The 11,323-nt window shown below is 50.7% G+C and overlaps 1 protein-coding gene across 1 annotated transcript; it reads left to right on the top strand.

Annotated features, from left to right (window-relative positions):
• The first annotated feature begins 8,397 nt into the window (after positions 1-8,397).
• POU3F1 (POU class 3 homeobox 1) lies at positions 8,398-9,965 on the top strand. The gene has a single exon (XM_053964671.1). The coding sequence runs from the start codon at positions 8,398-8,400 to the stop codon at positions 9,511-9,513; it is 1,116 nt and encodes a 371-aa protein (XP_053820646.1). The 3' UTR covers positions 9,514-9,965.
• Positions 9,966-11,323: the final 1,358 nt, after the last annotated feature.

Below are 11,323 nucleotides of genomic sequence, written 5' to 3'. Positions count from 1 at the left end.
TTTAGCCCGTGGAAAAAGCTGCCAACTTTGTATGAGGAATTACAAGCCACAAGGGTTTGAGTAGTGTGGTACTTGAATTGACACAGGGTGAAAAAGTAGAATTTTGGGGTTTTTAGAATGGGGTTCAAGGGGACAAGGTGGAGGGATTTGGGCGTGTCCTACTTCTCCTTCTCCTTGCCCTCCATGTCTTGGTGTGATGGTGACACTTTTCTATTGGTTTAAGGTACAGACACACTGCCCAACATAAATGACAGATATGGCACATTATTGTAAACATAGCACACATAGTTTTTGGTATAAAATGTGAACACCGCCCTGGGGAGCAGACAGAATGCCATGGCCAACCTGCTGGACAGAGCTCAGCAGGTCAGAGAAAGAATGTTATAGATAAGGAAAAATAAACAACCTTGAGAAGCCGACCCTGCGCATTCAGACTCTTTCTTTGGCTGTGCGGGCTGGAAAACAAGGACTTTTACAATCTTGGGGTCACCTCGACACCCAGACCCCGAGACTCCCCCTCAAGGCCCTTCACCTTGTTCATTGACCTCCTTTGGACACTCCTTGATAGCTTGCTGTCTTTTTTATATCGCAGTGACCAAAACTGCTCACAGAACAGTTGCATTTTCGTAAGCTGTATAAATAATATCACTCCTTTCATCACCTTGTACCTACTCCACACCAAACACCCAAGCAATCTGCCCATGAATAAAACCTAGCTGCTTGTGCAGAGCACAATGGCTTATGGCTTCAGAACCCGTGCAAAGACACGTCTGTAGTGTTGCACTAGGTGATAGCACCTAACTTGCTCCTGTGACACAGCAGGAACCACTCCTGCCTCATCAACAATGCAGTCCAGTGGGACACAGACAACCTACATTCAGTCCTCTGCCGTCTTTGAAGCACAAACAGTTTATGAAAAGGAGCTTGGGGAACAGTTCTTTTCTAAGACTTGCCCACTTACGAGCTCTGTGGAGCTGTAACAGTCTCTGCTTGAGAAGATTTCTCTTCTAGAAGCAAAACTTTGTGATATTTGTCATTTCAGATGTGATGATCCCTCTTTGAAAATTCAAATAACTAAAGTCAGTTCAGTTAGAAAGGTGAAGAGCTCAGGGTTTGTCTTTACAGGCAGCAGCAGAATGGAAATTTTAGATCAGGCAGGGGAGCAAGGTTTTGATAGTACCTACAGTGAATGACCACCTGGTCCATTGTCGCTGGAACCAGCAGAAACTATTCTCTGAGGACAATGCATGTCCCCATGCATGTCCCAATGCATGTCCCAGGGCAGGTGCTGCTTGGCAAGAGGGGCTGCATTCAGAGGCACAGCCCTCCTGGCACTGGCTCTGCTCCAGGCTGAAAGCAAACATGGAATTAATGTCTCTTCCCATCCAAGTCTGTGGAGAGATTTTACAGGCGTCAGTGGCAACAGGATCAGAGCAGAATCTTAAGGCTCTTCCCCTGGAGCTTAGAGGAGTTTAATGGAATAAAGTCTAAGTTGTAATTAATTGGCTGCTACGTCTCCTACAGGAAAGAGTTAATGAAGGCACAGCTTGTCTGGCCAAGGGGCTGGTGAGACTCCTGTAGAGCTGACTCACAGGTGGAACACCCTGCCAAGGCACCGAGTAGGCTCCTCATCCTCAGCTCCTCCTGTCCCAACCTCAGCAGTGTGAATCTGTCCAGCAGTGTGGCTGGAAAGGTTTATCCCCTACAGCACCTGCTCTTCCCTCTCAGTTCAATGCTCTCGGTTTGCACAAGAAAACTTTGTCTTCCAGGTAAGACCCTACACATCCAGCTGTGTTTTGATGTTTCCATAGTGCTTATGGACCCCCCCATAAGTGCTCTCTATGGGACGTATATGTTAATAGAACTATTTAAATGGTTAATGAAATGGCCAAAGGGAGGGCAGAAACCTGTAGGTTGCTGAGAAGCAACACACAAAGAGAAGTTACTGGGTGAGTTGGTCAAAGACAAGCCTCAGAACTGGCCAGGTTTGATATTTTCATCATTGAGCTTGGCTCAAAAAAAGATGAAGAAATGAAATTATTTGGAGGCATCATCATTCCAGAAGAGCATGCACTTAGTGAGATGCTGTCCCAGGCATTATCTTCCACCCCAGCTGCTCACCACTTCCCTTTCCCTGAAGAGAATGGGACCAGTGAAGAGCCACCAGCAGCATCAGCTCTCCACAGCTGAATGCCAGGTCCCTGTTCCCAGTGTGAGAAGAGCCAGGCTCACACTCGGTGTGCTGGGGTGCAGGCAGGGAGAAGCAGAGGAATCTGAAGGCTGGTGCCTGATTCCTGTTCTCCAGAAGCACATCTTCACCTGAGAAGTTAATTTCATTAAAAATTGATGTTTTTCTTCCTGAACTCACCTTCTGCCTCAATTATCACAAAAGGGCTGATGAAAATCACCGAAAGTGCAACAAGTATGACACAGTGACAGTTCAGGCAGAAGATAGGAAGGACACTTGGTCTTGAGAATAACCTAATTTATACCACTTTAAATCCATACTGGCCAAAACATCTCAGTTTGGGAAGCCAACCTGGGAAGTGTGGCCTGTCAATAGGGACAGGCAGCTCTGGAACTGTGAGTCATTGGAGTAATCAATGTGGAGTGGGGTGAATAAAGAAACACTCATGTCCTGCACCAAACATGATTGGAAAATGTAAAAATGGACCATTCTCTGTACAATTCCCCTTCTTCAGTAATCAATCTTTACAGATTGCTGGACAAGCACAGGAGAGTTCCTGACTCTGACCAGGTGCAGCTGTGGTGATTCCTGAGCTCCTGCTACTGCGCTCCAGTAAAATAACAGCTGCTCCTGGTCCATGTTCCAGCTGATATTAGATTGACAAGATCAAGTAATGCCACAACCATAGACACCTTTGTTTGCTGAATGCACAATCTTTCTTGTTGAGCACCCACCAAACTCACTCCCGGATATTATCTGTTCTAAACTGAGCATTTATTCATGTGGTTGCTTTATGTAAACTGCGAAGATCCTCATCAAATAGAAACCAAAAAGCTTCATTATTAAGGTGGAACTGAGCTGAGAACACATAGAGTGAAATTATCAACCTCCTGTGTTATTTTGGGAAGAAACACTCAGTGCCTTGAGCAGCTGGTGCAGCCTGGTGCTAAGCCCTCCTGTTACCCCTGACCTGACTCAGGAATGAGTCTGGGTTTAAGGTGAAGATTTCTTCTGGCCATTATGCAGAGATAGGAGAGCCTTCCCCAGGATGAGGGGGGCAGAGCTCTCCAGGGGTGGTGGGCAGGGACACCAGCAGCAGCAAAGGACAAGAGGGGACACTGGACTCTGCCCTACCCCAGCAAACCAGAAAAATCACATTTGGTTTTTGAGAAGGGCTGGGCCAGATGGGAAGAGGCCAGGGCGTGCAGCTGCACACCAGCTATCGCTCTCCTTTCTGCCTGCAGCACCACCACAGCTGGATGACCACACAGCTGGGAGCTCCGGGCAAGGATGTTTTCTGCACACAAAACTCCACAGCACTTGAATGCTGGCATTCACTGAGGGTAAACACCAACATTCCTGTGCTTCTGTGCTCTCATTTATATGATAAATGCTAATCAAAGAGTTTGAGGTAAAAGATACTCAGAGAATTCAGAATGTAGGGGCAGCAAACGTATTTCTCTAAAGCTGTAAGTTAATTCTATTTTCCCTTTCTTACTTTTACTGAATCTAATACAGATTTGACCCAACTACCAGAATTGCAAAACTCAGGCTCCACCAGACAAGACTCATAATGTTTTGTTTCTAAAAAATGGGTCGTTGCAAAGACAAGGTATCATTTCAGAAGGTAAGAAATCCGTCTCCAAAATTCACAATTCTGAATATTCAGCTTTTCAGAAGCAGCTTGTTTTCCACAGTAAAGAATAGCTTTTTTTTTTTAAATTCAAGCCCTTCAGCAACATTAACATTCTTGGTGCAGGTCCCTGCCCTGTCATAACTCTTATCTCAAGGACAGCACCTCGACAGCAAAATGCCACATCCGTCACATGGGAATATCAGCAACTGTCCAGTCATCTTGAGTACAAATAAAGTGCACAACCCACAGTTCTGTGTCCTATCAGCTGCTTTCTAAAGCTGCTAGATACACCTCAAAACACGAGTAAGACTGTTTCATTATGGCACTTCCTGAGCATACAGGATGAGCCAATATCATACTTGTGAAAAACCACCAGGAAAGCCAGGAGAGACATAATGGAGAGAGACAATGCAGCAGCACACACGTGCTCCAAGTCATGCAGAGCCACTTGTGGAGATGGGCATGTGCATGTATTCATCTCTGTGCACATGCACAAACCCTGCTGGAGGTGGACAGGGGCAAGCAGAGCTGGTGGGTTATCCCTGCCTCCTCCTGCGTGTGATAATCCTAAAGGCTGTGGTGCATGTTGGTGGATGTGTGTGTATATCTTTTTCCCTTTGTTTTGTGTATTACTTTTAATCCCCTGGGGCATATCTCTGAGCTGAAGAACTTTAGAGCTGATATAGCTTTTTAAAGTGGGGATTATGTAAATGCATATTATGGGGCTTTCATAAATAGGGATTATTTGTCAACTACATTTGAGCGCTTCCTTTGGAGCCATTAAGATCTGTTGTGTAAACAGGAATTTAGTGAGTGCCTAATCTAAATTTCATTGATTCAATAAAAGATCACAACAGCATTTTTTGCATTCATTTTGGTCTCATGAGAACTTATTTCTGGACAATTTTCAAATAATTACAGGACTGTATATGACTACAGCTAATCATAGTGAGCATACCTCACACATTTGTATTAGCTGTTCTCTGTGATTTATTCTCTAGTTCTCTTCCTCTCTAGTTTTATGGCTAAATTCACTGTTGTCCCAGCCACTAACCTGTTAACTGTCACTCACCAAATTAAGAATTCTGCACATTTAGATGAGCAAAGCAAAAATAAGATTTTGCCAAAAGGTATAGCCACCCAAAAAGCGGTAAAAATTTCTTATCTGTGCTCCTAGGTGTCCTAGATGAAAGACCTTTAGGCAAAATGTTACAAATTCTGGGAAATGCTGTCTCTTCTCAGGGCAGTTTCACACTTACAGGCAGATTCTACTTGGAGAATTGACTGTTGGCCTCCTCTCAGCTGACAGGCAATGCTGTGTCTTTCCTTGCTGCAGAGATGGTGCAGAGGCCTGCTCCAGCGTTCCACCCAGTTGTTCCAACTGGTGTCAGAGAGGGGCCCAGACAGGAGCAGCAGCTGTTCCCCCAGTGCAAGAGGCCCAGATGTGAGGCAGTTTCCCCGGGAGCAGATGTCCTGACAGGACACAGCTCCTCATCACAGAGCATTCCCAAGCAACCCTGAGTGCCCTGGGGCAGCGAGCAGAGCAGGGGCTGCAGCAGCAGCAGCTCCCTCGCTGTGCACAGCAGTCCCAGCTCTGCTCCCTCCGTGCTGAGCCTCCTCGTTATTTCAGTCCTCCCACCAGCCTCAGATCCAGCTGTATTAGGCAGGTTCTGATGCTGTCACAGTCACACAGAGAATGAATCATATCGAACATTGCCCATGGGGTTGTTTATTCCTTGAAGAGGGAATGGACTGCATGCCAATATCCCTGGCAAGGCTTAATGAAGGAACTAGCTCTTGCTAGGAAATCTGGATGCCCTCCTACAGGGATTTGCTGGATGGTATGGCTATGTAAAACTAAGAATAAATACAATAACTTTTTTTTTTTTTTTCAATGGGAATACACTTTCAACATAATGAAATCTTGGTAGGGTCTTTTAAGCTGTGCAATTCCTCAGTCCCGGACCAGAGTGGAAACAGGAACACAAACATGGAGGTCTGGCTCTTGAAGTTAGTGCTTATACAGGAATCTTAATCCTTCCTGTCCTCTTCACTTAGGGTCAGCAGCCTCTCCTTTGCTTTTATCTCCTTCATGTTGTTTAATAGAAGAGAGAACTTTGCCACCTACCTCTGACTTCTGGAGCTGGGAATCGCTGAGGGAGGAGTTAAATGGGAATTTTGCATCTTCCTCTGCTGTTTGCTGTTCCCAGTTTTTAAACTGTACTGCTATTAAGCACAACGAGCCCAAAGCACAATCAGTGCACAATGCCTTGGTTTACAAAGATCATTGGATCAAATGTAAACCAGCACTACTGTGTAAAGTCTCAGTTACCAGACATGATGTGTCTTCTCCTTTGGTAATTTCTGAAACATATAGAACAGATGAAAGTTTGAAACGCAATCCAGTCTTCAGCCTTTGGAAATGATTCATTCTATTAATGATTTACTGATTTATACACAGCTTATTTTGCATAAAGTTAGAGCTGGGCACATTTATTCATTGTGATTCCCTTAAAAATGGATATAAATAGCAAAAGCAATTGGCTACCAAAAATTTTAATATTACAGCACTGCATCATGGAGAGTTGACATGAATATGGGTCTAGGTCAGAAAAAATATAGAGAAAATGTTTAACCAAGTATGATATTTTACAGCATGTCACTGAATCATTTGAAAGGCTTCTATTCATTACAAACGTATGCAGTGTGGGCAAAGGATTCCTCAGGAAAATAAGAAAGATAAATTATTTTCCTAATGAAATATGCTCCATGATCTATTGGAACCCATCTCTCCTACAAAGTCCAGCCTTTCTCTGGGGCTGTACACCTGAAAAGAGACCCTGGTGTCAGTGAAAGGAACTAATTACATGTAATTCCACAGCAAATAAAATGCACTTGTTCAGTCCCAAACTTGTCCCCAAAGACAGTGGGCAGCTGAGACTGCCAGCAGCAAGGCGTGTCCCCCTCACAGCTGCTCTTTCCATGATTCAACCAAACCCAGCAGCTCCCCAGGCCCCTGACAGGATGCTGAGCTCTTGCCATGGACCAGCACCAGCCCCGTGGATGCAGGTTTGGCCCTGGGCTGCCGAAAGGCAGGAGCAGCTCCTGTGGGGCTGGGTGTTGGCACCCACCCACTGCAAGCCTGGAGGAGGAGACAGATCTCTCCAGCCCTGTGTGATCCCAGGCAGCTGCTCCAGGAGCTGGGTGAACCAGGACGAGGGTCAGTGTGGGTGAAATCAGTGATCACAGTGTGGTTGTGGACAGCACTTCATCCTGTGGCTGCTGGGCCACCAATGCCAAGGTGACAGTGAAGGCAGAGGTGGGCACTGCGCTGGGCACTGTGCTGCCCACGTGCCAGTGTGAGGTGTTGCAGCTTGGTCCCCACAAATCCAGAAGTCAAAACGGGTTCTTCCATCTGCTGGCTCCAATATTCCCAGCATGCAGAGCTGCAGGACCCAAGTCCAAAACGGTGCTTTGGTACCCCGAAATGACAAAGTGCCTCCAACACAGGAAGGGATGTGGCATGCCTCACAAAAAGCCTTTCAGGAGGCTGCAGTTAATGTCCTTAACAGCAGCAAGCCACCCTGCCCAGCTGAGGAGAGTGCAGGGCATCTTGACATGTTACACTCGTACACATATTGATCCAACGGTTCATTGTTCACCCAAGCCCTTGGCAAAGGTCAGTCTCTGCTCCCGTCCTACAGACGGAGCACAAAGATTAATTTTTAGAAGTGATGAATGTTCCTGGTGCCCACCCTGATTCACTTTGGGCCTCAAGCCCCAGATGAAGTCTGGAGCTGGCTTAATTAAGACATCCCTTGCCCCTCTCCCAGCAGTGCCAGACATGTCTGTTTCTTGTTGTCGTTGTCTTTTCCCACAAATTCCTCCACCCTTTATCCTGTGCCAACCCTCAAACCGGCTCAGAGACTTGCCTCTGAGGCAGCATCCACGACCCACATTTCCCATGACGCCCAAACAATCTCAGATCCTCATTTCTTGGCCCTGGCTGCTCTATCCCATGGAGCGTTTAGGAAGGAGCTCCCACCTTTCCGGGGTCCAAGTTTACCAAAAAAAGCTCAATCACGACTTTTAACGTCTCCGCTTGGTCTTGATTACGACGCAGTCCAGTGGCTGAGCACCATGGCCACCCCCGCAGACCAGCGGCAGGAGCCAGCGCTGCCCACCGGCCCCGCAGCAGCCAAAACCCAGCGGGCGGAGAGTCCGCGCTGCCCCCGCGCCCGCGTCCGGCCCGTGCGGCCGGCGGCGACTCGGCATGAATGAACCGCGCTCCTCCAATCGGCGGCCGCTCCGCCGCGGGCTGCCCCGCCCATCTCCCCCGCCGGCCAATCCCGTGGGCGGCGCCCTTCCGCCGCCGGCCAATGGCGAGCGAGCGGCGCGGGGCGGCGCCCCCACCCCGTCCCCCCCCCGCCGGCGGCGCCCTATGGCGGGGCGGCGCGCGCCATCCGCGGCGGCGGGCGCGCCAATGGGGCGCGGGGGCGGGGCGGGCGCGCGGCGGCCCCGCGCCCCGGCGCGCGGCTCTAAAGCGCGGCGCGGGCGGCGCGGCGCACACGCGATGGCCGCCGCCGCGCAGTACTTGCCGCGCTCCGCCGCGCTCATGCACCCCGACGGCGACCGGCTGCACCAGGGCACCACGTACCGCGAGGTGCAGAAGGTGATGCACCACGAGTACCTGCAGGGACTGGCGCCCGCCGCCGGGCACGCCGTCGGGCTGGCGCACCACCAGTGGCTGCCCAGCGCCGGCACGGACTGGGGCAGCGGTGGGGGCGGCGGGGGCGCGCACCTTCCGCCCGCCGAGCACGCCAAGGGCGGCCCGCCGGGACCCCGCGAAGAGCTGTCCGCCGCCGCCTTCCATCACCGCCCGCACCTGGTGCACCAGTCGGCGGCGGGCGGCGCGGCGGGCGGCTGGGCGCAGGGCGGCGCACACCACCTGCCGCCCATGTCTCCGCCGTCGGGGCAGCCGCTGCTCTACGCGCAGCCCTACGCGAGCCTCAACGGGATGCTGGGCCCGCCAGCGCCGGCGCTGCACCACGGGCTGCGCGACCCGCTGGGCGCCGAGGAGGCGGGCGGCCACGAACTGGCGGCCTCGCCGCCGCCGCTGGGGCCGCCCGAGCCGTCGGACGAGGACGCGCCCAGCTCCGACGACCTGGAGCAGTTCGCGAAGCAGTTCAAGCAGCGGCGGATCAAGCTGGGCTTCACGCAGGCCGATGTGGGGCTGGCGCTGGGCACCCTGTACGGGAACGTCTTCTCGCAAACCACTATCTGCCGGTTCGAGGCGCTGCAGCTGAGCTTCAAGAACATGTGCAAGCTGAAGCCGCTGCTCAACAAGTGGCTGGAGGAGACGGACTCCAGCACGGGCAGCCCCACCAACCTGGACAAGATCGCGGCGCAGGGCCGGAAGCGCAAGAAGCGGACGTCCATCGAGGTGGGCGTCAAGGGCGCCCTGGAGAACCACTTCCTCAAGTGCCCCAAGCCCTCGGCGCACGAGATCACCTCCCTGGCGGACTCCCTGCAGCTGGAGAAAGAGGTGGTGCGGGTCTGGTTCTGCAACCGGCGGCAGAAGGAGAAGCGGATGACGCCGGCCGGGGTCCCGCACCCCCCCATGGAGGACGTTTACGCACAGGCGGACACTTCGCCGCTGCACCACGCGCTGCCCGGCGCCGTGCAGTGACTGCCCGGCCCCCCGCGGCCCCGACGGCGGCGCGGCGGGCGCGGGCAGCGGGGGACGCGTTTTAATTTATTCTCAGACTGGCCCGGCCGCCCGCTCCGCGCCCCGCGCTCTATTTATTCGCCCGCCGGAGCCGCAGCGGCCGCCGCAGCAGTAGCCAAAGGTTTGCGATCTCTAATTTATTCCCTTCCTCGCGCGGCCGGGAGGCGGTGGCGCCCCCGGCTCGGCCCCTCCCGCTCTGCCTGGCCCGGCCCGCCCGGGGGGACGCTTCGAAACCATTTCCCGGCCCGTCTCTATTTATTTCTAACCGTGCGCGGAGCTCGCACCCTCCCGTTGGTGGGTTCAGTCCGGTCAATTCCCTGGGGTTTCGGTTTTTGTTTGTATCTCTTATTACAAAACCAATGTAGACTGCGAGGGTACGTTTCTATTTATGTTATAGTAAATATTTTATTACTTACATAAACCATTTACCCAGGAACCGGTCTCGTGTCGTCTTTGCAGGCTCAGCACCCGGCCGGGAGCGGTGCGGCCGGGGGAGCCCGGGCGTCGGGGCCGGGGGCGGCGGCGCTGCCTTGGCCGAGGTCCCCTGCGGTGGCCGCCGGGGAGCCCCGTTCCCGGTGTCAGCGGTGCCCCGCGGTTCGCAGCCGCGGTGCTCGGCGGTGTTTGCTAACGCGCTTTGGGCGAGCCGCTGCCCTGCGTGGATGCGCTTGTGCGCTGCCGCGTTCCCGGCACCTTCCGCAGGGTTTTTACTGACCCGAGCGCGGCTCTCCGCGGTGTGAGCACAAAACAGCCCATACGGAACTTTCCTCCCACGTACCGGGAGGGTAATCCACGCACACTGGTGTTGCTGAGTAGATTCCTTCTACTCGAACCACACTCGCTTTTTCTGATGTCACCAGCTTTCTTTTTCGTGGTTTCATGGCCGAATATTTTGTGGTTATGCCGAGAAAAGCTGAAAATACAGTTTTTGCATTATCGGTTCTCGGAAGAATCATCCTGCATCTCTACTTTAAACGTTCTCTTGAAGCACCAAGAAAAGTCGCATGTGAGGATTGTTTGCCTTTGCAGGTCCTTGGATTCCTGCGGTGTTTTGTGTGTTGGCAGAACTTTTGCAATATGTTCCCATACAGAGCTCTTGTCCTGATTAAATACTTGATCGAAATCTGGTAGTAAAGGACCAAATTCTTTCTTTTTAGTTGGCAGAGAATTTACTGATGTTCTCAGAACATCTGGCACTGGATGGTTTCCCCATTTTATTCAGTACAAATTATGTGCTGTGAAAACAGAAACTTTAAAGGGGATTTTCTAGCAAACGCATTGCATTGTGCATTGCAATTCGTGTATAATTCTTTTTAATATATACAAAAATTTTTAACATACTAAATGTAACTTACTCTTGAAAATTTATACTTGAAAATTCTTGTCTTTGTTGCAGTTTGATTTTGTTGCATTTTGTGCCTTTGGTGGGGGTGTATATTACTTGTCTAAGCAATGTCACATTTGCCATTGATAATGTTATAATTTAGTGCATTTTCAATGTTTCTTATAATGTAGCTATTTTACATCAGCTAACACAAGACTATCAAGTTCTCATTCAAAATTCTAGTAAACTGATTTTTGAGATTTTAAAATAAAGTCACTTTGAGCAGTTATTTCAGCAAATACTCTGTAAAGAAATGGTTCACTTTTGTGATACAAAGCAGCTAGTGAATGCTGTGGGTTAGGGTATTAATAACTTCCCTTGACATGCAGAGCATAATACAAAATCTCACTAAAAGGGTTTAGTGTGCAGTGTGTGTTCTGTCAGCTTTTG

This window comes from Vidua chalybeata, chromosome 25 (assembly GCF_026979565.1).
Source record: "Vidua chalybeata isolate OUT-0048 chromosome 25, bVidCha1 merged haplotype, whole genome shotgun sequence".
NCBI lineage: Eukaryota > Metazoa > Chordata > Aves > Passeriformes > Viduidae > Vidua > Vidua chalybeata.
This window is presented reverse-complemented; position numbering and strand designations above follow the sequence as displayed.